The 27,473-nt window shown below is 44.0% G+C and overlaps 2 protein-coding genes across 5 annotated transcripts in view; one reads left to right on the plus strand and one right to left on the minus strand.

The window, feature by feature from the left end:
- Window positions 1-1,317: 1,317 nt before the first annotated feature.
- On the minus strand, window positions 1,318-20,599 carry ATP5F1C (ATP synthase F1 subunit gamma). Of its 3 annotated transcripts, XM_019460843.2 has the most exons (10): window positions 20,463-20,598; window positions 11,409-11,443; window positions 10,806-10,937; window positions 8,160-8,364; window positions 7,448-7,591; window positions 7,046-7,110; window positions 5,740-5,895; window positions 5,211-5,307; window positions 2,075-2,111; window positions 1,318-1,459 (listed from the first exon to the last, which is right to left on the minus strand). In XM_019460843.2, the coding sequence occupies exons 1-9, from the start codon at window positions 20,516-20,518 to the stop codon at window positions 2,105-2,107; spliced, it is 897 nt and encodes a 298-aa protein (XP_019316388.1). In that variant the 5' UTR covers window positions 20,519-20,598; the 3' UTR covers window positions 1,318-1,459; window positions 2,075-2,104. The 3 variants fall into 3 exon arrangements, with proteins under 3 accessions (XP_019316388.1, XP_019316389.1, XP_019316390.1); XM_019460844.2 differs by lacking the exon at window positions 2,075-2,111 and having other exon boundaries at window positions 20,463-20,599; XM_019460845.2 differs by lacking the exons at window positions 1,318-1,459; window positions 2,075-2,111 and having other exon boundaries at window positions 5,207-5,307; window positions 20,463-20,599.
- A 130-nt stretch (window positions 20,600-20,729) lies between these two features.
- The window catches only part of KIN (Kin17 DNA and RNA binding protein), a 35,208-nt gene continuing 28,464 nt past the window's right edge, over window positions 20,730-27,473 (plus strand). For both annotated transcript variants that reach the window (XM_053894892.1, XM_053894891.1), the window contains exons 1-2: window positions 20,730-20,906; window positions 26,419-26,513. In XM_053894892.1, coding sequence (XP_053750867.1) covers window positions 20,793-20,906; window positions 26,419-26,513 — 209 coding nt within the window. In that variant the 5' untranslated portion in view covers window positions 20,730-20,792. The remainder of the gene's footprint in view (window positions 20,907-26,418; window positions 26,514-27,473) is intronic.

Below are 27,473 nucleotides of genomic sequence, written 5' to 3' on the forward strand. Positions count from 1 at the left end.
ACTGGGACAAAAGAGTCCGTGCCAGGGGTGGGCTTAAAGCAGAGGCCCAGGAGCCCCCGTACACACTGGTGGCATCACTTTCTACTCAGCACTCGCCCTGCATCGGGTTGAGTATTTTGTAAAGATTCGCTCATTCCATCTTCATCACAGCCCCTATGGGGCAAGTTCTGCTTTAACCTCCATCTTGCAGGTGACAAGACAAAGATTAACGTGCCCAAGATCACACAGCTGGCAAGGGTTGAGCTGGCATTCCAACCCACTCTGCTCCACTAAAACGTCATAGAAAATGCATTTTAAGATCTGCAAGGTCTTCAAAGGTTTACCTGTTTACCTGGAGGCTGTGTCCCACTAGCGTATCAGAGAGGGAAACGTGGGACACAGAAAATGAGATCCAACCCAGGGGAAAGGCAGAGGGAGTCCTCAGAAAGGCCGGCAAACCCAGGACAACGATGTGCCTGACCTGGGACCACGAACAGACCAGAACATCCACACCCCAGAGACAAACCGAGAGGGCTGATACGACGCCCCACAACTATGGTCTTCTCCTCCGAACCCTGACAGTACATCACGTTCAGCTTAACAGATTGTTTCTGTTGAGTGTGCTCAAATTCCCGCGTTTCTTCCTGCCGTGTTGTCTAGAACCCTCAGTTCACCCTCACAGAAGTGTTCTGCTGTCCTCGAAACTGGAGACAGGCCAACGTGTTTGGAAGCAAAATACTCCCCGCCCCGCCCCCCCGCGTAGCACCCATTCCTTGCTAACGTTCCTGAAAGTTACCCGGTACTTTGAACACACTTCTGTGTCTGTCCAATGCCTCACTGCCTCATTCACGGACCCATCAGGTGACTCTAGTAAAATCTCAGGGAAGCTGGGAAATGACTCTGGATTCTGTTCAGTTTATCTTCCCTCAGCAGCCTTCTCCCGGTGTCAGTACTGTTCTCTACAGGTTTGCGGTAGCTAACCAGTTTTTGTTATTACTCCCTGTTCAGTTCATTTTTATGAAAATAGTTGTTGGTAAAATAATAAAGTATCTGAAGAACTCTTTAAAAAATTCTTTTTTACTGTTTATTCAAATTTGAGAGACAGCGTGAGCAGGGGAAGGGCAGAGAGAGGGGAGACACAGAATCCGAAGCAGGCTCCAGGCTCCGAGCTGTCAGCACAGAGCCTGACACGGGGCTTGAACTCACGAACCGTGAGATCATGACCTGAGCTGAATAGGATGCTTAGCTGACTGAGCCACCCAGGTACCGTATGTTAATTATTTTTAAAATCTCATTTTGAAAACTATTAACTATTGTTAATACATAGTAAGAAAAGAGTGATTTTCTTATGGTAAGTTCTTTATTGTAAGATAATTTACAAACATCTTGCTGTCTTTAGTAGTTTCAACAATTTCTTCTGACAGGGAGGACAGCAGTAACCTTAAAAACGAAATCAGTCGGCTGAATTTTCCTTCTTTACCTGAAAAACAAAGTACAGAGCAAATAAAAATCAGTTTTGGAGGGAAAAATAATGACGTTTCAAGAGATAATATATATTCAAGTGGGATTTAAAGAACTGACTTTACATAATACAATGTTACTATATACTAGTTGTTCTCGAATTTTGGTCTGGGGACCTTTCCGTGGGGTCCGTGAGGGCAAACCTCTTTTCTTATTTGCCTGTTTTACTCATTCTCAAGCCTGTATGGTAGCATGTTCCAGAGGCTACATGGCCTGTAATATCAGAACAGAACGAGTACAGACAGATGAGAATCTAGCCCTCTTCTACTGTATCAGACGTGAAGGGGTCCTGACACCACCAAGTTTGAGAACCACCACTCTTCACCAATCTCTGTTTAGTATCTCAAAATAATCCCAATTCTCTATCCTTAAAGTTTATTTAATAAATCTTAAAAAAAAAAGAAGCCCCCTGGCATTACCCATATGCTACCACAAGCTGGCAACTACTCTAAATGGGCCAAAACCTAAATCTCAGAGAATCCGTTTCGCTGTTGCTAAATCAGCTTCAGTTGTATCTGCCGGATTTCTCTTCCGGAGGGGTTTGGGGAGAACGTATGAAATAATACCACTTTACCTCTCGTCTGAGGATGAAACTTGGTTTTCATTAATCCCTGGTTATTACGTTAGAAGAAAAAGACAAAACAAACCAGTCAAGAAGCAATCCATGCTAGTTAATCAGGTATAATTTCCAACTAAAAACATCCATTTCCTCACTCAGTGTCTGGAGTAGATCATGTAAATTAGTTCCCAAAATAGTCCTTTAAAACAGATTCAATGACTGTTACGAAAAGTTAACCAATTTCAGTCTGGTTAGAACAATAAAACCATGTTCATGCAAGAAGGCAAGTCTCTGCAAGTATAATTTAAGCCACTGCTTTTTCTGTCAATAGCACACAGTATAACATACTACTCAGTAGTCTAGTGTCTGTATTAAGTAGTAAAGTTTTTAGCCGGAATAACATGGGTTACAGAGCAGGCCAGTGCCCTGGGTGGACAATCCAGTCTTGGACTGCACAGCCAACCCTTAATAAAGGATTCAGACTACCTTTCTAGAAAGCAAAAATTTAGTGGTCAATTTATGATTTTTTTTTTTAATGTTTATTTCTTTCTGAGAGAGAAAGAGAGAGAGAGAGACAGAGCATGGGCAGGGGAGGGGCAGAGAGAGAGAGAGGGAGACACAGAATCCAAAGCAGGCTCCGGGCTCTGAGCTGTCAGCACGGAGCCCGACGTGGGGCTCAAATTCATAAGCTGTGAGATCATGACCTGACCCGAAGTCGGCCACTCAACCAACTGAGCCACCCAGGCACCCCAATTTCTGACTTTCTGATCTTCTGTTCCAACTCTGAGTTTTACGTCCCAATCTCCCCGTCCTCATTCCCCTTGATTTCGCTCCTCTTTGGCCAGGTTTCTCACATTTCTGGTCAAGAAAGCGTGCGGCCCTCAATTCCGCAGACGTCGTGTCCTCACATTTTATTCCCGGTGCTCCTTTTTCAAGAGAAAATAAGATCCTGGCTCTGGGTCCCACAGTCCCTGGAACTTTCGGAATGCAGCCCTTCCCCCCAGGCCTCCTCACGCTTGACACCAAGAGGAGCACAGCTCAGCACTGGCCCAGGACGGGCAGCAAGGAGGACAACGAACGATCCACTGCCTGCACGCTGCGACGCTAACACAACGTCAGTGACTAGACTGAGAGATGGGTCGGCCTTAACGTGAGGCTTGAAAAACAGTAAGACCAAGGACTCCTGGGCTGGCAAAGCTCATGGACCCGACTGACAACGTATGGAACGGTCTCCAACAGCATTATTTGTGTCTCTGAGACATTCTGCCCAGTTTCTACCCTGGAGAGAGAGACAATACTTAAGGACCAGCTTAAATGTCACTCTAGCGATGAATCGATCTATCCGAATTTCACACATGGATCCACGTTCTCCCATACCCAGTGAAATATTATTTCTCCCTCCTCTGAACTTCCACTTTTTAAAAAAAAATGTTTATTTCTTTTTGAGAGAGAGTGAGAACAAGCGCATGCGAGCAGGACACCGGCAGAGAGAGAGGGGCACAGAAGATCCGAAGCAGGCTCCGTGCAGACAGCAGACAGCCCAATGCGGGGCTCGAACTCCCAAACCGTGAGATCGTGATCTGAGCCGAAGGTGGATGCTGAACCGACTGAGCCCCCCAGGTGCCCTGAACTTCCACTTCTTATGGAACATCCCCCATTTGCTCAACAAATACTGACTGAGGAAGTATGTGCCCGGTGATAGGGCTACAGAAGACACGGTCGCTCCCAAGCCACAGGAGTACACAGGCAATTCCTAATAAAATAGTGTAATTGTTGATAAAGGGAAGCACAGGATGTTGACGAAGGGCACCCCACCCAAACTGTGGAGGACATTTTCCTGGGAGAAAGGATTTTCTCAGAGCAGGCAAGACAAATTGGAGTCTGTCAGCCGAAGAATCCAGGATGCAAGGGGAAAATAAGAATGGCATTTCAGGCAAAAGCACATGACATATTTGTAGACTGGGAAGTACATTCATGTGGTTGAAGTTCAAGGGAAGTGAGAAACGGTAGTGGTAAGACTAGACTGGAGAGTACTGGTGGCCAGGAAAAACAGGATCACATATCTCAAGCTAAGGTATTTTTGCAGGATGACTATGCACTCGGTATCTTTTTTTAATTCAGGAGAGAAATGACAAGGATCTGCATTAAGTGGGCATAAAGGGGAAAACTTCAAGGCATATTTGAAGGTAAAATTTATAGAGCTTAGTGACTAATTAGTAGGGCGTGAGAACGAGTCGAAGATAACTTACTACACATTCTATCGCGCATCACGAGTACCTGCGCATGTTTGTTATGCTATTAGAATGTGCATCCCTTGACAGAAAGTATCACACCCTTTGACACTCCCTAGCACTGAACCTAGCACATAGTGGGTGTTCAATTTAGTCATTTTTTTTTTTTTTATTTATTTTTCGGACAGAGAGAGACAGAGCATGAACGGGGGAGGGGCAGAGAGAGAGGGAGACACAGAGTCGGAAACAGGCTCCAGGCTCCGAGCCATCAGCCCAGAGCCTGACGCGGGGCTCGAACTCACGGACCGCGAGATCGTGACCTGGCCGAAGTCGGACGCTTAACCGACTGCGCCACCCAGGCGCCCCTAATTTAGTCATTTTTTAAAACAGAATCCTCATTTTCTTAACTGTGATTTCACAACAAATACCATATCTAGACAACCAAGAAACGTTAAGGAAAAGGTACGTTATCTTATACTGACATAGAAAACTCAGTAACTAAAGAACCAGTTTCTACAAGATTTACCAAAAAACCCAAGATTTATGTGAAACCAAATCCCAAAGCAATCCTGTACTTCGAAAGCTTGGTTTATGATGTTTTAAGTTCCGAAGACAGATTTTATAAATGATACAGAATTATCCACATCCTTATTCCTAATGCTTTAGGAAAATGAAAGCTAGCAATATACTGATTTCTAAAAAGAAGAAAGTAAGCCCAAAAGGTAGAGCAGAAACAAGCAGAACAAACCAGACAGGCCTTCTCACCAAATCTTTATATCCTAAGAGTAGGTTCCAAGGTTAAGCAACGGATTATTCTACCTTTAGCAAAACAAAACTGACGCTTTCAAACATGCAGGCGGGGAGCCGGCAGACCCAGGGAGGCGAGGCAGGGCGTGCGAAGGCAGCCCGCCGCTACTTACAGAGCCGCGGCGCCGGAGATGATTTCGATCAGCTCCTTCGTGATGACCGCCTGGCGGGTGCGGTTGAATGTCAAAGTCAGTTTGTCAATCATCTCCGCTGCGAACAGAACAGAAGGATTAGTCGGCAAAGCCTAACACCACGAGACCATAACTTGTTCATTAATACGTTCACAGGGGTATGTTGCTTCATGGCTTGGGGTACCCGAACTGGCCTCTCAAAAGACTTTCAGGAAGATATTTTTACCACTTCCACGGATACCTTTTCAAAATACTTGCAACTTTACTGCCTGCCAAGTAAGACGCACTTCTTTTAAGGCAGAGAACGTTAGTTTTTTTTTATCTTTTCAGATAAAAAAATTCAAGGAGAGAGAGGGTCACTGGTCAAAAATGTCATAGAACCAGCGGCAGAACCGGGGCGAGATCCTTGCTCTTTTGTTTCCTGGTCTAGTTGACGGTGATGATTTGAGGCAAGGTGTTCATGCTACTCCCAGCAAGAGAAGCCTCTCGGAAGAGATCGCCGTGCACTTACAGGCATTCTTGCTGGCGTTGTCCATGGCCGTCATCCTCGCACTCTGCTCACTCGTGGTGGACTCCTTTAGGGAATAGTAGATGATGTTGGCCAAGGCGTATTCTTGGTAATTGCGCAGCACGTCAGCATCGATATCATCATAGACACTCATGCTCTCTGTTAAGACGAGTCAGACATTTCCTTGAAGTTATGCAGCGCACAGTGATTTCATCAAGGCAGCCTACCAGTAAACACCTCACTAATTACAGAGCAGAAGTCAACAAGGTAAGACAGGTGAAAACACTCAGCTCTAAAAGTTTCATCCATTTCCACACTACCGATTATAGCAGATTTTCAGCGCAACATAATGTGTAAACAAAGCATTTGATATTTCACTGCAAACGCCTAATAAAAACGAAGAAGCCAACAATTAAAGTAACGTCACTGCATTTCACGGTTCTGAAGTCCTCGGGCATCAGAGTGCCCGGCACAACGTCAGCAAATACTCAACAAATCTGTGGGTGTAGGTTTTCACAAAAGAATTAATGACAAAACTGACACTCGTATAGTGGAATACAAAAATCCCAAATGAGCCATGTGATTATTGGGGAAGCCTGCACGTGTCCATCGGGAGAATGCGAGGGAAGTGGAACATCGAAGGGGGGCGGAATTAGAAGCCGATACTCATCTTAACAGTACTGTAGTTCATCAGACTTAAAACACTATGGCTGATAACCCCTACCGTACACCATTAAGAAAGAAATACCATCGTCAATTAAAAATGACCCGCCACTGGCCAGCAGAAGCGTCCCCCAACTTCAGGCACATCGAAATGTTACAAAGCGTACGCCTCAACAGATGAAATACGTAGAAAGGGAGAATGCCTCAGGAAAGTAAAATCGGTTCTAGACTACTGTGTCTAGGATGCTTCACTGAGCAATGATGACGCCACTCAAATGCTGAGACGAGAGAACCGTGTGGGTCAGTGTACATTACTGTGAGCACCGTTCACAGGGCTGCCCCGGGGCCCCTGACTGTGCTGTGCTTCACCCAGCGGGGCCCCAGAGCCTGCAGAGCCAATGCTGCCAGGCTCTCCGATCCCTGAGAACAGAAAGCAAGTCTAATGACTTGTTTATTTACGTTCAGTTAATGAAGGAATGGAGTGAGAGTCACTAATGATCACGGAAACCACTGACGGACGGTGACAGAAAGAGCCAAACATCACGTGCTCCCGCGGAGACAGGCCATCCTAGCAAACACTGTTTTCCTGAACGTGCCAATCTCTCCTTTCTACACAGAAAACACTTTTCACACAAAAACCACTTACCGGCACTTGCAACGGTATCCAGGGAAAAGATGGGCTTTTCTTCTGTCTTGTAGGAGATGACAGACCTAGAAATCATAAAGCAGAGGTAAACCTCAAAATCCTATTTCATTTATTTTTAGAGAGAGAGAGACCACGAGTGGGGCAGAGTGAGAGAGAGAGAGAGAGAGAGAGAGAGAGAGAGAATCTTAAGCAGGTTCCACACTCAGCACAGAGCCCGACGTGGGGCTCGATCCCATGACCCTGGGATCGTGACCTGAGCTAAAATCAAGAGTCAGACGCTCAACAAACCGAGCTACCCCAGGCGTCCCTCAAAACATTATTTTCAACTGTCCACTAAGCATTTCCTTATTTTAAAATAGGAACACAAGCAGTAAAAAGCTCTGAATACTAAATTTTTCTTGCCTGAACCGATTAAAGATGATAGACCCTTCATCAAATTCATATCCGGAATTTAGTAGTTCGAGGGCAATGACAGACGCATCTCCAAAAGTAGGAGGTTTTCTTCCCACTTCTTTGAAGGACACCAGAAACTGGTCAGAGTGAGTCCTGCAAGAGAACCAGGAGATCACACAGAATAGTTTAAAGGAGTATTTCTGCTGAAATAACACAGGGAACAAGGAAAAGTATTATTACCGTGGGTCAGGCTTTTTTGGGGCGGTGGGGGGAAAGAGGAGAGCGTTCCCTGAATTGAGCTGCTCCATCCGCTATCGTCATTGCAGTGGCTGCGGGAACTAACGACTAATAATCAGGCCTCTCTCGTGTTACCTGTCTCTGTGCCTTTATCTCTCTTCTGATCTCAACTAACTACTGTTCATTTCTGACATTTCCAGGCTGTGCTGGCTCCTCAGAGTCCTCATGTGTTTTAAAAGGCCAACAGCTTTTGCTTTTCCTGTTGCATTCCACTTACGGGTTGGATGAAGGAGAAACACAAGTAAATAATGGAAGAAATCTGTATATTCTGAAACTCCTGAAATAATAAAAACAAAACCAAGACCTCTCTGGGGGTATAAAAACAGGTAACGAAAAAAAAGACACCTTGCTGACGTTAACCATCAAAGACACTCCCATTTACTCATGCTTGCGCCCATCTAAACATAAACGGTATCTAAATTACCTATGAAGTATACCCCTGATTTTATCACCAATTCCAACAAGCATGACTTCTTTCCCGGCTGCCGTGAGTGTGGCCACCTCATTTTTCATCTGTTTGGCAACCGAGGAATGAATAGCACCACAGAGCCCTCGATCAGAGGACACGCCAATTAGGAGGTGTTTCTTCTTGTCTTCAGGCGCCTTAATATCAGCTTTCTCATACAGAGCTTAAATACAAACAAACAAAAGCAAGAATTTTAAAATACGTAAGGCACGCCAAATACAGCAATAATCCCTATTTACAAGTTGGCTGTTTTCAAAATCATGAAGTTACATTTAGGAGGCAACTAACTAATGTAATCAAAACTGTACTTACTCCATTTACAATCCGGTTGAAAACCATAGAGGTTTAAATCTCTGTATGATAAAGGCTCTATATGATAAGGGCCACTTAATGGCCAATTTACCTCAAGTACTGACTAAAAGAAATCTCTAGTATAATTAAAGAACTTGTAAAGGGGCCTGAATTAGAGTACCAGCTTATCTAGATGGCAGACTTCTGAAGAATGCAAATAAATATTCAGTATATAACCAAAAAAGGAGGAAGCAAATATTTACTGACGTGCTCATATAATCTGCATATCAAGCCTCTTATAAACTGTTGGCATTAAAATAGCAGATGACACTTTATTTTTTTTTATTTAAAAAAATTTTTTTTAATGTTTATTTATTTTTGAGAGAGAGACAGAGACAGTGTAAAGCAGGGGAGAGGCAGAGAGAGAGAGGGAGACACAGAATCGGAAGCAGGCTCCAGGCTCCAGGCTCTGAGCTGCCAGCACAGAGCCCAACGCGGGGCTCGAACTCACAAACCGTGAGGATCATGACCTGAGCCGAAGTCAGACGCTCAACCGACTGAGCCACCCAGGTGCCCCACATGCCACGTTATTTTGGGGACTGCTTTAACGACCTTGCTTGGCTGGTCTAGTTTTCTAAGCAGCACAGGCCAAGAGTGGATCAAACAGGATGAAATATGCACGGATTTATGGGGGAAGGAGAGGAAGTGGCTGCGGGGGAAGGCAGGAAGGAGACAAACGCGCCATCACATTATGACGCAGGTTTGACTCTCAGGAAGGAGGGAAGAGAGGTTGGGTGGCAGCTTCCCAGACCGCTGTGCCGTTTAGGAGAAGTTCAGCGAGTCTGCCTGCCGAGGAGCCGCAAGTCTCCCTGGAATGTGCCTGCCTGAGTCTCCCGCCGGCTGTGGTACCGGCTCGGCCCAGGCCACGGGAGCGCGGCCGGGGTGCAAGTGCAGGGTGAGCTCGCGTGGCCAGTGCCCTCGCCGCCGCACGGTGCATTTTCCTGGCCGCCACATTCACCTGTTTCAACCAAAGTCCTGCTGCTCCCTGTTTCATTACAGAGCAGTGATTCTCACATGCCAGCACCCGAGGACCCTCCACGAAAAAGCAGAAAGCGAATACTCCAAAGTGCAGGAGAGCAGCGAGATTATTTCTTTTTTGAGTCTCTTTTTACGTTTTATATTTGTGCAGCGTAAGATGCCTGCTGGAAGACTTTAAATATTTACAACGATCAGCCACTTAATATCTAGCAGTTAATATTTCGTATAAAGGACTTCAGAACAGATCGGCAGCCTTGGCTTGAATTTTTACTATTTTATCAAAAATAGTCTAATCTGACATCTAAGGCAGTTTCTGCTTTATTAGATAATTTTGTAGTTATAGACTTTGGAGGGAAACAAATTTATTATACTCACTCATATCAGCGAGAGAGGTGAATCGTGAAATGACTTTCTCTTTTCATACAAACAGGCTACAGTGATTTACCAACCAATCTTTACTAAGCCACCAACTACGTGCTATGTATTTCTTGTGCAGCGAATAGGACTGATGAGAGCAAACGGCTGGAGGTGATCAGGATCGCGGAAACCAACCTATTAACTCTCTTCCGTACCAGCTGCGTGAAACTAACCGTGCAGTTATTAAAGTGAGTCGCCGTTTCCACCCGGGCCTAGTGCTCTATCCTTTTCTCACGCAATAATTTTGCCAGTAGGAACGGATGTTTAAAAAACATGGAAGAACACAGGAAAACTGCACAAGGCGATTTACATCTAATAGGTAGATACATTAACACACAGAGGAGACGTGAATTTTCTCCAATTTGGAAACAAGCAAATTTTGCCTTCTTTGCGGTTGATGTTCAAACATTCCGCTCATGCCATCACGAGTCCCATCCGTGCCTGCTCAGTCATTTCCACTGCAGGGACCACCTCCCCACCCCGCACATCACAGTCCAACAGGACAAAGTCAAGCACCTGATCTGAATGCACCGCATTTCCCATTTCCTGATTATATATTTAATAATCTAGGAAGATTTTCGGAGTACTTTCAGCATTCACAGAGCCGCATACAGTGGTTAACAAAGAGACAGGCTTTGATGCCAAACCATGTTGGGAGGTGACCCTGGGTAAGCGACCCGACTTCAGGGTTTCTCATCTGTGAAGCGGGGGCTCTGACCCTCGTAGGCTGCTGTGAAAAACCAGTGATGTCAAATACTCAGAACAGGCCTGTCATCACGGTAAGCACCAGATAAAAGTCATCAGTGGTGACCTTCATGTTCAGGGTTCCTCCTAATCTGTGATGTCCTCTTCTCTTACCCAAAGATCCTACTCCATACACTCGTGCTGGTTTCAGCTCCCTCTCGGCTCGGGCGTATTTTGCTGCTGCCACCATTTTCATAGACTTGGTAATTTTCTGGATGTTTTTGATCGACTTTAGCCGTCTGGTAACTGAAAAACAGAAGTGCTGTGTTACGATAATAGAGTTATCATTTCACTTGTGAAATTTATCGAAATATCTTTCTAAACTGCCAGGTAGCATAATCAGCACTTAGGCCATCAGGCAACAGCATAATGCTAAATGAGGCTTCAAGTCAGAATGCGTACTGCGCAAAGGCGAAGCCTGGCTGCCACGGAGGACAGGACAGGCGGGATGGCCGCAGACAGCAGGACATTATACTCTTACAACATTTACATACAGTTTTCTCTAGTCACATTGTTGTCATTCTACGGACGACAGCATCAGAACAACCACGTGTCACCTCATGCTGGTCTTTTCTAAAACAAGGTCAATGTCATACACATAAGACCTAGATTCATTTTATCAAACTGACCAAACATACAATGGGCTAAAGCGGCCTATTTTTGATTATTTGTCAAAATTTGGTTTTTCTTAATTACATATTGAGATGAAATACTTACTATCTTTTAATGTTGCCATATTTCGAACTTGGATCCTGAAAATAAAGGTTTTAAAAATATTTTAGTTTATTGAAAAATCACCCTACTATACAAGAAAAACCTTCAAAGTTAATAAATTTAAACACTGCCCCATAAAGAAACAATCCATCACGTGCAGGACGTATACATATATTTACATACATATAAACATATATTTATAAACACATACTTATATATATTTAGTCCTTAATATGGACACCAAACCCTATTACCAAAGGCCTCATTTTGTTTGAGCCAACAACACAAAGCTTCCAGTGCAGTCAAATGGTGTTCACACACGTCTAGTCCCACCTTTGCCTAGACTGTTTCCACAATAGGAAAGTCCTGCCCCTTGTTAGGCTATCCAGCCACCTTGAAAATGCTACCTTGACTTCCTTAGTTCACTGAAACCTTTTCATAGCAACACTTAGGATCAATTATACATTCTAACATGATCACATGTGTGAAAGTACAGTTTATTTTTTAAATATATATACTTTTAAGTTTTTTTAGGTTTATTTATTTATTTTGAGAGAGAACGCAAGCTTGAGCCAGGGTGGATTAGAGAGAGGGGGAGAGAAAGAATCCCGAGCAGGCTCCACCTTGTCAGTGCAGAGCCTGATTGGGGGCTTGACCTCTCAAACTGTGAGATCATGACCTGAGCCGAAATCCAAAGCTGAACGCTTAACCGAGTGAGCCAGCCAGGTGCCATGTACTAAGCAGCTACTATGCTCCAGGACATGGTCTGTGACCACGAGAAGCATGCTATTATCTCATAAACAAGATTCATAGAACTAAAGATTTGCATTAAATATTTTTCTAGTTTTCATGATTAAAGTGCTAATGCATAAAAGTAAAAATGATTTGATTTAGGGGCACCTGGGTGGCTCAGTCAGTTGAGTGTCCAACTCTTGATTTCAGCTCAGGTGCACACTTGAGCCTGGGGCCTGCTTGAGATTCTCTCTCTTCTGCCCCCATCCCCCCCAAAATAAATAAATAAATACAGATTTGACTTAAATGCGTACACACACACGAGAGATAAATACAAGAGGAGTGCTGCCCTCCTAAATAAGACAATGTGTCACCAAATATAAAGTCAGTGACAAGCATACAATGACGTTGGAATATTGACGACACGGAGACTCACAGGGCTGCTGCAGCAAGAACCTGAAGTAAACATGTTGGCAAAGCAGCAGGAGCCTAGGTTTATGGCAAGTTCTTAAGAGTGAAAAGGAAAACAATAAGAATGATTTCTAATTTCATGACCTGAGTAGACAGTGTTGTCATTAACCAAGACCGAAAAACTGGGTGGGGATGATCTCACTGGAGGTAACGAATTTTAATGAAAATGACATTTATAAAGACCCTAGGATGAGGTGGAAATGGGTTTGAGGTCCAATGGGTTTGGAAAACACGTGAGATTTTTGAGACTTTCAGGTACAGACAGATCTGTAACTGATGGAGCATGGAAGTTGGTGCCAAAGGAGAAGAAGAGGGACCATTTCCTAATCCTCTAAGGTCAACATTACCCTAGTATCAACAAGATAAAATCATTGTAAGAAATGAAAATTAGAGGACATTACCTCTCATCAACACAGATGCATAATTCCTCAATAAAGAATAGCAAATTGGGTCCAACAACGTATTAAAAAGAATTATACACCACGATCAAGTGGGATTCATTCCAGGTATGCAAGGCTGGTTCACCATTTAAGAAAAATCATACAGTCAATAGATGCAGAAAAAATTTTTGACAAAATCTAATGCCTATTCATGGTAAAAAAAAAAAAAAAAGAAAGAAAAAAGAAAAAAGAAAAACTCTCAGCAAATTAAAGAACTTCCTGGAACCGATAAAGAACATCTACCAAAACAAACAAACAAAGAAAAAAACCCTTCATTTAATGCTGAGAAACTAGGAGCTTCCCCCTAAGATTGGGACTGAGGCAAGGATAACCTCTCAGCACTCCTATTCAACATTGTACTGGAATTCCTGGCTAATGCATTAAGACAAAATAGGAAATAAAAGGTATATAGATTGGGAAGGAAAAAATAAAGCTGCCTTTGTTTAAAAATGGCACAACTGTCTGTAGAAAATCCCAAAGAATTGGCAAAAACACTCCTGGAACCAATTACAGTAAGGTTGTAGGGAACAAGGTCAATATATACAAAAGTCAATTTCATTTTTTTATAGCAGCTATGAACAATTGGAATTTCAAATTAGAGAAACAGTATCATAGAACTGTAGACTTATAAATGATTATGATGGTAAATTTAATGTTATGTATATTTTACAACAAAAAAACACAGGAAAAAAACTACATATAAACATAACAAAATATGTGCCAAGAAAACTACAAAACTGATGAAAAAAAAGAACTAAATAAATGGTGAGAGATTCCACATTCATAAATAGGAAGATTCAATGTTGCTAAAGTGTCACTTCTTCCCAACTTGATCAATACAATTTTAGACAAACACCTCAACAAGTTATTTTCTATATATCAACAAACTGATTTTAACATTTAATTTGGCAAAGCGAAACACCCAGAAGAGCCGACACAATATTGAAGAACAAAGCCGGAGAACGGACACTACCTGATTTCAAGACTTTCTATAAAGTTACAGTAATCCTAAGACAATGTGGACAAATGATCAGTGGAAGACAGGAGAGAGCTCAAAAATTTCACTAATTAGTGAAATAGAAAACAAAAACCAACGAATACACAAACAAAAAGTAGACAGAGACCTATAATACAGAGAACAAAACTGAAGGGTAGAGGAGTGGGGGTTGGGCAAAATGGGTGAAGGGCAGTGGGAGACACAGGCTTCCAGTTATGGAATACGTCCGGGGAACAAACGACACAGCATAGGGGGGAAAAAAGAGCCCAGAAATAGAACCATACAAATACAGTCAACTGATTCATGTTTGATAAAGCAGCAAAGGAAATTAAATGGAGAAAGGATACTTTTTTCTACAGTGGTACTGAACACTGGACATCCATATGCAAAAATTGTAATTGATAATTAATAATTATCAATATTAACAATTAGATAATTAATCCTATACCTTTCACAAAAATTAACTTGAAATAAATCATAGGTCTAAATGTAAGACACAAAACTATAAAACTTCTACATGGTATCACAGGAGAAAATCGAGGTGCCTTGGATAATATGTAAGTTTTAACATAAAACATGAAAAGCATGATCCATGGAAGAAAAAAAAGCTGGACTTTTAATTTTAAAAATTTCTGGTCTACAAAAGACACCGTCAACAGAAGCCACACACCAGGAGAAAATGTTTGCAAAACACATATCTGATAAAGGCCTGTTATCTAAAATATACAAAGAACTCTTAAAACTCAATAAGAAAAGCACCCAAATAAAAAATGAACAAAAGATCTGAACACAAACCTCGCAGAGGCAGACAGGCAGATGGCAGATAAGCATATACAAAAGATACTCAGCTATGCAGTCATTAGGGAATTACAAATTAAAACAGTGAAACACCACTACCACCTAGAAGAATGGCTACGTTTTTATTTTGTTTTTATTTAGTTAGAGAAAGAGAACATGTGTGCACACGCAAGCAGGGGAGAGCAGAGAGAGAATCCCAAGCAGGCTCCCCGTTGTCAGTGCAGGGCCCAACGTGGGGCTCAATTGCACTAATCATGAGATCATGACTTGAGCCGAGATCAAGAGTCACGGATGCTTAACCAACCGAGCCACCCAGGCACCCCAAGAATGGCTATATTAAAAAAAAAAAAAAAAAAAAAAGGCAATTCCAAATGATGACAAGGATGTGCATGTAGCAACAGGAACTCCCACTGCCTGCTGATGGGAATGCAAAATGGTACGGCTGCTTTGGAAGATGGCTTCAGTTTCTTACAAATCTAAACAGTCTTAGCACAGGATACAGCAATCATACTCCTAGGTATTTACCCAACTGAGCTGAAAACAGGTCTACACAAAAACCTGCACACAAATGTTTATAAGCAGTTTTATTCACCATCGCCAAAACCCGGAGGCAACCAATGTCTTTCAATACGCGAACCAATCGAAAAACAAACTGGTACATCCATACAGTGGAGTTATTCAGCAGTAAAAATGAACGAGCTATCAAGCCACAAAAGACACGGAGGAGGAACTTTGTCTATTGCTAAGCAAAGAAGCCCATCTGAATGGCTATATCCTGTATGATTCCAACTACCTGACATTCCAGAAAAGACAAAACTATAGCAAGAGTAAAAAGATCAGTAGTTGCCGGGATTTCGGGGAGAGATTTTTAGGGCACTGAAACCATTCTGTATGATACTATAATGGTAGATACGTGTCATTATCCATTTGTCAAAAACCACAGAACATACAACAAAGAGTGACCTTAATGAAACTATGCACCTTAATACTGTATCAATATTGTCTCATTAATTGTAGTACATGTAACATGCTAATTAATGCAAGATGTTAATAAGTGGAGAACCTGTCCAGAGTGGGACGTGGGTGTATGGAACTCTCTGTACTACAGGCTCAATATTTCTGAAAGTCTAAAACTGTACTAAAAAATAAAGTCTGTTAACAATACTTCAAACACGTAGATTATGAAATTGTTATATCATCTAATTTTTTTATTGTGTTTATGTGCATAAAAAAAAACCTGGAAGATTATAACCAAAACTGTTCTTTTTAAAAATCTCTTGACTTACGTATTTTACCAGTATTACGCAGCCACAGAGAAAGAAATATAAAGAGGAAGGAGACTGCATGAAGTGTTAGATTAGGTTATAAGAATGGATCCGGTGGTGGAAGAGAGAAGAGCTGTCAAATACTGACAAGCTCTGCTATTCCATTACAGACTTACCTGACATACTGACCATTCCCTTAACATTTTTTCATAATGGCATTTGAAAAGCAACATCATTTTTGATGATTTTGGGGGGGGTATATCAAAATTTTCACCCCAAACATTCTAAATTTACAGACCGTAAGGAAACATTGGACATTACGGTTTTAGGCAAATATTCCAATTTAACAGACACAAGTTTCTTGTCAGAGAATAGCACAGGGAATAAATCTGAATTGCATGCCATATTTGGATGAACACAAAATGTTCCGGTTTCCTTAAGTATCCTGGGTGAGAGGTATGAAGAGGTAAGATCTCTTGTGATTCTTTATGCTGTGTACGTGCCCTATGTTCCCATTTTGAAGTGCTCTCATCATGTTTAGCTTTCATTCAGTTCTAAAGACGTGTGTGTTATTATCCTTTTTTTTTTTTTTTTTTTTTTTTACTATTTTTGAGAGAGAGAGAGAGAGCACCAGCAAGGGAGGGGCGGAGAGAGAGGGAGACAGAATCTGAAGCAGGCTCCAGGCTCTGAGATGTAAGCACAGAGCCTGATGCAGGGCTCAAACCCTCCAACCGCGAGATCGGAACCTGAGCGGAAGTCAGACGCTTAACTGACTGAGCCACCAGGCGCCCGTATGTTACTTTTAAGTATAATTGGAGTACATACAGAATAACCATAAGATGATGCCAACTTTCTTTTGGCGCAGCTGGCCGTATATATAATTTTTGCAAATGAAGACAAAGTTCTGAATCAGCTGTATGTTCTGGAAAACCACATCACGTCCTGAGAAATCTCAGGAGATTACCGGAAAAACTTGAAACCTATCAAATACAGTGGATAGAAACATCACAGGTTGTGGATTACCATCAAGGGCCGTGATCATACAGCATTAGCAAAGCTGAAAGTAGTGGAGGAGGGAGTGAGTGAGGTTGCTAGGTGAATGATTCTTCATTTGAAGTATAGTTCGAAAGAATGTTAAGGTGTATACTGTCATGTAACATAAACATTAAGGAAGCAGCAGCAACAAATTCTTAAGGAAAATTAGGAAGTACGTCTAATTCTAATAGTCAATGATTGTATGAAAAGTCCATCACCTGCCTTTCCACCAAACAACGACTCCCTGGCCCTTCTTCACCAACGACCACCCAGGAGGATCCAGTCTTGTTGGCAAGTACGAACTGCATCAAGCTGCCTTCATCTTTGAGTTTCTATTATCTGAAACCACACCAGCATTCCCCCACCGCGCTTGTTCTTTACAAATACGGACTCGCTTAATCTCCAGTCTGACCCAATGAACTGTGCACGATTATTACCTCCGTTTAACAAAGGAAGAAACGGTGGCAGAGACAGTGAGTAACTTGTGCAGCGTGACAGTTAGGTGAGCGGCCGTCAAGATTCAAATCCTGGTAGTTGGCTCCAGAGTGGGTCTCCTATCCTACACTCTGATGCCTCACATTTTCTTACATTTACAAGCAAATACCTGCTACCTCAATCTCAGAATGCAATCTGCCTTTCCTCTCCTGAAATGCATCTCCCTTCCTTATCAGTGTGTATAATTCAATTTATGGCTGTTGGCATGCTATTGTAAAACAGTTCCATTTCAGAGAATGTGGAAGACGAGGAAACAGAAATGCATTTCCCCTAATTTGAAGACCGTTCCCCAAATTTCTTATTTCCATTTTCTTATATGCTACTTAAAAACAAGTTTAATTTCCTGAAGTTTAGGGTATTTTACTGATATCCTAAACAATTAACATAATTTCACTAAGACTTTAATTAAGCCTAATATTGAGTCAACGTTAGTAAGCTAACCTCCCTGAAATAAAAACTATAATAATGAATTGCATTAAAAAAATTTTTTTAATGTTTTTATTTATTTTTGAGACAGAGAGAGACAGCATGAGCAGGGGAGGGTCAGAGAGAGGGGAGACACAGAATCCAAAGCAGGCTCCAGGCTCTGAGCTGTCAGCACAGAGCCTGACGCGGGGCTCGAACCCACAGACTGTGAGATCATGACGTGAGCCCAAGTCGGACATTCAACCGACTGAGCCACCCAGGCACCCCAACAAATTGCATTTTTAAAGTTTCTTTTTTTGTTGTTTTTAATGTTTTTTATTTATTTTTGAGACAGGGAGAGACAGAGCATGAGCAGGGGAGGGGCAGAGAGAGAGGGAGACACAGAATCTGAAGCAGGCTCCAGGCTCTGAGCTGTCAGCACAGAGCCCGACGCGGGGCTCGAACTCACAGACTGCGAGATCATGACCTGAGCTGAAGTCAGACGCCTAACCGACTGAGCCACCCAGAAGCCCCTTTAAAGTTTCTAATAACCAAAACACAACAGAGGAAATGCCCCTTCATGGTTTTGTAGAGGCCAAGCTATTTTTCTCCCCTTCCAAATTAATTCTGTGGGGGTGTGAAACATTAAGATGGTTTTCATTTCTGAATTTAAAAGGCAATTATGAGGGGGAACCAAAAGGGCACCCAGAGTAATGGGATACATGAAAATGCTTTCTGTCAACGTTTGATGAATATTCATAACCTACCAATTTAAAACCAGCATTCTAAAGAGATCAAGGTCGGACTACAACCTGTATCTGCCAATGTAGGGTCCAATTTAGGAGCCCAGTGGTGGTTGTGTCAAAGTGTCAAACAACTCTTATTTATTTAGGACAATCGTTTACTATAAGATCTCCAAATTGTCTTACACGGTTTCTAAAAAAGTCATTGCTACAATTTTATGCAAAGTATTTTGTCCTTGTTTCAGAACTCTTTCCATTTCTTAACGGCTGACCCACAGAGCTTAAGGCCACCACTCTTTAGTACTTTCCACGCTACTAACTTGGCGCAGGGCAGGCACCCAACAACTGTGTGCTGAGTGCCTAACAAATGGGACAACCTACATGACCGAGAATCCAACTAAGTTGACTTAGTTCCCACGAATGCTCTTTTTCAATTTTAGAAACAAATCTGACTTGGCAGGCAAATCCACCAACAGTTCTGTGCAGGTATTCACATCAGATTTCATTCCCCCATTACCCTAAAAATTTTGAATATGGTGGTGATTCTTTGCGTAATGAAAAACGTACCTATTTCAATTAATGCTTTACAGTCCCTTCACATAAATTAGGACACAAAAACCTAGTTTAGCACTGCAGCTCGTTAGAATTCTTCCTTTACGTAAAACCGGGGAATTGCTACACTCAGCTTGCTTTTAGCCAATAATCCCCTTAGCACCGTGTCTGTAATTCTTCCAGACTCTGTCTAGCTTTAAGACATTTCATCCTGTTATACGGTACCACCCACAAACCAACGTTTACCTGCCTACTGCTTGGCCCTCTAATATACAATTCCCCCCCCCCCCCCCAAAAAAACCAATGTTTAAAATCCTTAAACTTGCACGGCAGTTACAGATGGTGCTCAAAAGCCATCTATCTCGTCCTCCTGGGGACCCTGGGACAATTTTATGACCTTGCAGGGTTACTGCTTCAGCATAATGGTTTCAAGATAGTGCTAGGTTGTCTTTCCCTTCCGATCGCCATCAGGCGGATTCTTAAGGTCCCGTCTGCACCCCAACTCCCGTAAACCCACGAGGACACTTATTTATTCCGCAGTGCCCAGCAAAGAGCCTGCTACATGTTAAGTGCTTAAACGCGTTCTGGCTGAATCCAACAGCCCTTACTGGCTCAAGCAAACCCTGCCCAGCACCAGAAGGTTTCAAAAGGCGTCAAGGACGCACAGCACAACTTAACCTTCCTCTAGACCTTGCCCTAGGTCCCCCCTCCCCCTCACTTTGTGCGCCCGGGTAAAGCCTCCACGATACTCGCCACCTGGCACGCAGTAGGGGCTCCCTAAGTGGGTATTAGCTGAGTGAATCCAAGACCAACCCTGTAATCAGATGGGACTAAAGTCTCAACCCCGAGGTCCCGGATGACCGCTCCTCGTGGCCCTCACCCCGCCCCACCCCGCCTCAGGAGACGTGGCGAGACCCTGCTGTCACCGCAGTCCCTTCGCGCGCCCTCCCCGGATCGGAGGCGCTTCCTGCAGCCCGGGCTTCCCGGGGCCTCCGCGGGACAGGAGGCCTGGCAGGCCCTGAGACCCTCGTCCAGCCCCACTCGCCTCCACTCGCTTCCGCTTCCCCCTGACCGAGCTCTTCCATTCCTCGCAACCCTCCCGGTCCTTCCGCAAGCTGCCATACCATTGCGGCTGCACGGCCCAGGCCGAGAGCCCCGCGACGCCCGCCCGAGAGAACATGGTGATACCGGCCCCGCTGAAGGTCGGTCAGACAGGCCTCACCGCGCAGGCGCGGGACCTTCTCGACGCGCCCTCCCACCCCGCTTTCTCCTTCAGTCTCGCTTACTCCCGCCAGACGGAGGGAAGCCTCGCGAGCGCTGGGGGGAGGCCAGCCTTCCGAGGCCCCACCTCCTTCCGGCTCGCGGCTGGTATTTGCCCCGCCCCCGCCCAGTCAGCTTCATTCCGCTTCCGGTTGGCCGGGCGCTTCAGCAAAGTTGTCGCTACCGTGGTCGCGATGGGCAAGTCAGATTTCCTTACCCCTAAGGCCATCGCCAACAGGATCAAATCCAAGGGGCTTCAGAAGCTGCGCTGGTATTGCCAGATGTGCCAGAAGCAGTGCCGGGACGAGGTAAGCGGGCCTGGATGGGGCCCCAAGCGGGGCCCTGCTGGAAATCCAGGTTCAAGTCCCTGACGCTGGGGTGAGGGAGTGGAACTTCGGGTCCTGGTCGTGTGGGTTCTGCGCTGGGCGAGTCAGCTACTCAGCTCGGTACCGCCATCCTGACCTGCAGCGTTTGTCTAGGGGAACCAGTGATCTTTGACGCCTCATTCCTCCACGGTCTTCCGCCAAAAAGAAATGAAATAGGAGGCTTTGCAGCTCTCGTAGACGGGATGCTACTCGAGCTGTCATAAAACGGGGGCGTTGAATAGTGCAGTGCCCGATGCTCGGGGAATGACCGTGACAGTCATCTCTGACTCGACGTGACTCGAGAAACAAGGTGATCGGGATTCACCCCTCTTTTCGGGATCAGATGAAAAAGGACAGCCAAGCTCTGGCACACTACTCATCTAACAAGCATTTATTGAGCGCCTACAGTGTGCCAGGCCCAGGATATTACTCCCTGTGGTGACGATCGTGGACTGGAGGCCAGACTGTCAGAATTCTGAATCCTAGCGGCGCCACTTGCTAGCTGTGTAGGCTTGGGCAAGTTACTTACATTCCCCCTGCCCGTTTGCTTATCTGTAAAGTGGGAATAAGAATTGTACCTACCGGGAAGATTGTGAGCTTTAAGTCTGTGAATTATGTGTACAGTGGCTCAAGGGGTCTCGGGGCAGATGTTGAAAAGGTTTGTATGCCGTCCAGCGGCGTTTGTACGTTTTCACATTAGTGAGGTGGATGACGAAGCCCCTTGAAGAATTGAGAGCAGGCTAGCGACAGGGTCGTATTTTTTCTCCGGGGATTGAATTGGATTGGGTCGGTGCAGCGGAACATTGGGTGATTGGAATGATCCACTCCAGTGTTTTCTGCAGGCGAGGGATGAGATGCTTAAGTAGGACTCACGTTGACTGACATTGAAGCAGTTAACTCTTTTTTCATTTGTCTCCAGTTCTTCCCCTCCCTTTTTTTAATGTTTATGAGAGAGAGAGAGAGAGAGAGAGAGAGAGAGAGAGAAAGTGAGCACACAAGCAGGGGAGGGGCAGACACACACACACACACACACACACACACACACACACACACACGGAATCCAAAGCAGGCTTCTGGCTCTGAGCTGTCAGCACAGAGCCCGACGTGGGGCTTGAACTCGTGAACGGCGAGATCATAACCTGAGCCAAACCTGAATTCCTAACCAACTGAGCCACCCAGGTGCCCCGTCAGTTTCTTTTTTTTTTTTTTTAAGTTTTATTTATTTATTTTGAGAGAGAGAGAGAGAGCACACAACCAGGGGAAGGGCAGAGAGAGAGGGAATCCCAAGCAGGCTCTGCACCATCAGCGTGCATCCCGATGCAGGGCTCTAACTCATAAACCATAAGATCATGACCTGAGCCAAAATCCGGAGTCAGATGCTTAACTGACTGAGCCACCCAGGCGCCCCTCCTGTTCTTTCTTTCTAATAGTCAAGGTGAAATTCTCACACAGAAAACTAGAGACAAATACCACGAACATTTGTATCTCCGTTACCCGTATCGAACATTTTAAGAAACTCACCTAGCCTTACTTGTTTCGGAAATATTTTAAAGTCAGTTGCAAGCATCTAGGACATTTCATCTCTAAATACTTAAGTATGCTTCTCTAAGATATTTGGGTATTTTTCTACGTAGCCGCAATATATGTCATCACACATAAAAAAAAGTAATAAAAATTCCTTTATGTCGTCTGACACACAGTCCATATTCACATTTTCATCACTTGTTCCCACAAACGCTTTTTAAAAGTTTTTTTTTTATTTCGGGGCACCTGGGTGGCTCAGTAGGTTGAGCGTCCGACTTCGGCTCAGGTCATGATCTCGCGGTCTGTGAGTTCGAGCCCTGCATCGGGCTCTGTGCTGACAGCTCAGAGCCTGGAGCCTGTTTCAGATTCTGTGTCTGTCTCTCTCTCTGACCCTCCCCTGCTCACTCTCTGTCTCTGTCTCTCAAAACTGAATAAACGTTAAAAAAAATTTGAAAAACAATAAATAAAATCATGGAGCATAGGGGCGCCTGGGTGGCTCAGTCAGTTGAGCGTCCGACTTCAGCTCAGGTCATGATCTCACGGTCCGTGAGTTCGAGCCCCTCATCTGGCTCTGCTGACAGCTCAGAGCCTGGAGCCTGCTTCGGATTCTGCGTCTCCCTCTCTCTCTCTGCCCCTCCCCTGCTTGTACTCTTTCACTCTGTCTCTCTCAAAAATAAACATTAAAAAAAAATTTTTTTTTTAAAGTTTTTGTTAAAACCAAGACCCAATCAAAAGCCATGAATCAGATTTGTTATTAGGGCTTAAAAAAAAATGAACTATTTTTTTTAGAGCAGTTTTAGCTTTACAGCAATGATGAGCGGAAGGTCCAGAGATCTGTACACACCGGGTCCCCACATTTGTACAGTTCCCCGTTATCAGCATTTGGCAACAGACTAGTGCTTCACATCTTCACCACCAAAGCCTACAGCTGGCAGTGGGGTTCCCTCCTGATGTTGGACATTTCTCTGGTTTTGAACAAATGTGTGTAATGGCATATATCCATTATCATCTCACAGAGAAGTTTCATTGCCCTAAAAATGTGAGTAATTAGGGCTTTTGATCCTCTCTCATTCCTAAACGGAATATAGAATCCACTTCCCTCGCCCTTGCTCCCGCCCCCTTGCGACTCCGTTGTTTTTCTTTTTTCCTAATTAGTTTTTTACTAGTATAGCTGTCACGTGTTACCCACATGTCAGTTACAGTGGTTTCCTCTGCACAACGTAATTTATGCCGTTCGCTTTGCGCGTCACAAGTGTGGCTCCCACCTGTCACCCCACAACACTGTCACCATACGTGCCGTCGACCGTACTTCCGGCGCAGTTCTCTCTATTCCGTCACCGGAGGCCTCTCTCTCTCCCTTCCCTTCACGTGCTTGCCCAGTGCCTCTCCTTACCGCTTACAGCCATCAGCTTAGCCTCTGTGTTTATAGGTCTGATTGTGTTTTTGTTTTTGCTTTGTATTTTTTTGAGAGAGAACGTGCGTGCGCATGCCTCATGAGCCGGGGGAGGGGGCAGAGGGAGAGAGAGAATTTCTGATGTTTTATTTATTTATGAGAGAGAGACAGAGGGTGAGCAGGGGAGGGGCAGAGAGAGAGGGAGACCCAGAATCCGAAGCAGGCTCCAGGCTCCGAGCTGTCAGCACAGAGCCCGACACGGGGCTCGAACTCATGAACCATTAAGATTCTCACCTGAGCTGAAGTCGGACGCTTAACTGACTCAGCCACGTGATCGCCTCCCCACCCGGAGAGAGAGAATTTCAAGCAGCCTCCTCACCCAACGCAGAGCCCAGTGCAGGGCTCCGCCTCAGGATGGCGAGATCACAACCTGAGCCCAAATCCAGAATCCGACACTCAACCCACTGAGCCACCCAGGAGCCCGTTACTCTTTTGTTTTGAAGGTTCCACATATAGGTGAAGTCATAGGAAATTTGTCTTTATCTGAGTTATTTCACTTAGCAAAACACCCTTGAGGCCCATCCATATTGTGACAAATGGCAAGATCTCGGTCCTTTCCTGTAGGCTGGTAATATTCCGTTGTGTGTGTCTTCTTTATCCGTTCATCTGTCAATGGACACTTGAGTTGGTATCTTTGCTAATTCAGTTTTTCTGATGTTGACTCTCTACTGGCCAGTAACTGCCCTGGAGCGTTCCCACTTTCTGATGTGAAACAGTGAAGTTTTCTTGTGGTTGTCTTTGACCCTCCTTCTCTAACTTACAGTTCTATAAACTGGCACTTGGAGCTGAAGGCTTGATGCGGATCAGGTTAAATATTTTGGGGAAGACGACTTGATAGGTGGTCCGGCGGGTTTCATATCGCATCGCACAAGGAGGCCCGTAATGGCTGCTAGTGCTAAGATGACTGAGTGAAGAGGACGGTAATGTTAGAAAGGAATATTTTCCCTCTCGCAAGAGCGAGCAGATAGCAAGGAATACGTCTAGTTTACCATCAGCCTTTTCCTTCGGTGTTTTAGCATCCTTGCTTGAGTCTGTTATTTCCTTAAGAGTTGCAAAGCGGTTATTTTTCTGTATTTCTCAGAATTTGTTATTGGCTACTATTCTTATGTAGGGCTGAGCTCTTTCTCATTAACTGGAGCTGTTTGGTTATCCTCAAACACAGGTTGTATGGCAAAAGGAGGATAAATGCTTAACTCTTTCCTTCAGTTACCGATTTCAGAGTAAGACACTTGTGGCCATTCTGTCCCGTTTGCTCTCGATCTGCGCATCGACTCCCCTGCCTGGGAGGGTGGCCTGCAGGAGGAGAGGTTGACCCCTCCAAGTTCCCTTTCGTCTCCCTCTCTCTCAGTACTGGAAGATTGAGGGGAAGGAGGTCGGATCCAGAGTATTCCCCTCCTGCCCATCCACTCTCACGGGTTTCTAGAATTTACTGGCCTCATTTCGTTTTCATTTCAGTGATTGATTTTTAACCTATGGGAATTTGCACTGGTTTTTCATTCATGGGACCAACACCAAGGTTCCTTTTAGGTACTTGCCAGTGAGAGTAGTGCACGGGCGGAATACAGTTGAGGCGAGCATTGTGTCGGTCGTCTGTGGGTGACTGAGGGTGAGGCAGCTAAGCGAGATGGGGTGTTGACATCGGGCCAGTGGCGTGAGACCAGACGGGGAGACGGGAGAGGCGGTGTTAGGGAGGCCGAGCGGACTTAGTGGTAAGTGGAGGCAGAGGTGGAGGAGGACTCCAGGATGCCTGGCCCCTGGCCTGGGTGACCGGGGCGCGGGACAGAACTGTTCACTGACACGGAGAACACCGCGGGAGAGGCCCAGTTTTCATTGCCGGTGCTTGTAGAGAATCAGCTGTCAATGCCAAGTCGCGTAGATACAAAGTCAAAACTTGTCATTTTTTTTATAGTCACCTGAAGAAGGTGCAGATTTAGTATAGTTAACACGAGGTTTCTGTAGGGTGCAGTTATCCCATGAGATTTAACATGACATTTCTGTAATATGCCATAACGTATTTTGGATAATGAGCCGAAGTAGAGAAAAGTGAGTGAAATTCACTAACGGCCCATTTTACTTGGTTACGTTTCCCCAACCACTTACATCGCCCTACATGTAGTAGATGTTCAGTAAAATTGGGTAAATGGATTTAAAAAACAAAATCACTCTTCTGTTCCCGTGCCCTGTCCTGTCTGTTAGTAACGTCGGCTTGCCACGAGCTTTCTGTCTCTTTAATCTCCTGGGATTATCCCTTGAGGGGCAGTGTTACATAACTCAACCTCATAAAAAACTTTTTTAAAAAAATGATAGCGTGCTTAAAGCTAGTGATTTTCTCTCTCTCTCTCTCTCTCTTTTTTTTTTTTTTTTTTTGTTACAATTTATTATCAAAGAGGGGCTTTTTATGGTTAACTAAATACTTCTGTTTAGGGCCCATTATGATGACCTAAATCAGAACTTAACCACTCCTTACATGTTTTGTAGAATGGCTTTAAGTGTCATTGTATGTCCGAATCTCACCAGAGACAACTACTGTTGGCTTCAGAAAATCCTCAGCAGTTTATGGATTACTTCTCCGAGTAAGTAACTTGAAGACATCCTTATCTCATAAGCTTTGTTGAGTTGGACATGTAGCACATATGCTTAAAAATTTGTATATTGGGAGCTCTGTCTGTTCCTTACACATTAACAGGATAGCTCTACGATCTTGTGCTCAGGTTTTGTTTTCCTTTGACAATTTGTCACAGTATGAAATTGTTACGGAAGTGTTTCTCACAATTCAGTCTTGCTCTCCAAACACAAAAAAACTCTCTTTCATTCTAACTCGGTCGTGGCTCAGAGCACGGCTGTGGAATCCGACTGCCTGCCTTTAAGCCCTGCAAACCCAGGCTTCTCCCTTCATGGGCTGCGTGACTCTCGCCGAAGCACTTACGTTTGTCTGTGCTTCTGTTTCCTCATCTGTAAAATGGAACTAAAAACAGCACCCTCTTCCAAGCATTTTCTTTATTTCATAGAAAGATTAATGAGTTAATGGTTTTAAAGGGTTTAGAAAAGTATCCAGTGCTTGATTAATATTAGCTATTAATTATTATTGCTATTAATATTTAGTCTTAAGTCTGTCTGTCTCTTTCTTTCCCAAGTTCTGGACCTTTTGGTCTTAGGACCCCTTTTCACCCTTAAAAATTATTGAAGAGCCTCGAAGAGCTTTTGTTTGTGATTGATATCGATATATTGATCCTTGTGAGTTAGGGATTAAAAATGAAAAAAAAAAATGAAGCGTATTTATTATTTCACTTAAAATAATAATAAATCTTAATATTAAGTGTTAAAATAAATAATTTTTTAATAAAAATTAACTATTCCAAAACAAACAAAAACAATCGGAATAGTTTTGCTTCAGATTTTTACAAATCTCTTCAGGGTCTGACTACTAGGAGACAGCTGGATTCTACAATCGCTTCTATATTCAATTGTCTGTTTCAACATGTTTTGGGTAAAGCACATAAAGGCCACCCTGTTCATAGATGTCTGGTTGGAAC

This window comes from Panthera pardus, unplaced genomic scaffold (assembly GCF_024362965.1).
Source record: "Panthera pardus isolate Hobbes unplaced genomic scaffold, ASM2436296v1 HiC_scaffold_6, whole genome shotgun sequence".
NCBI classification, from domain to species: domain Eukaryota; kingdom Metazoa; phylum Chordata; class Mammalia; order Carnivora; family Felidae; genus Panthera; species Panthera pardus.

Excerpts from the sequence above, each read along its gene's own strand:
- ATP5F1C (XM_019460843.2), bottom strand. The coding sequence starts at position 20,518 with ATGTTCTCTCGGGCGGGCGTCGCGGGGCTCTCGGCCTGGGCCGTGCAG. Across the intron at positions 11,444-20,462 it reads TGGGCCGTGCAGCCGCAATG|GATCCAAGTTCGAAATATGG; the intron begins GTATGGCAGCTT and ends CTTTATTTTCAG. Across the intron at positions 5,308-5,739 it reads CAACGCCAGCAAGAATGCCT|CGGAGATGATTGACAAACTG; the intron begins GTAAGTGCACGG and ends TTCTGTTCGCAG.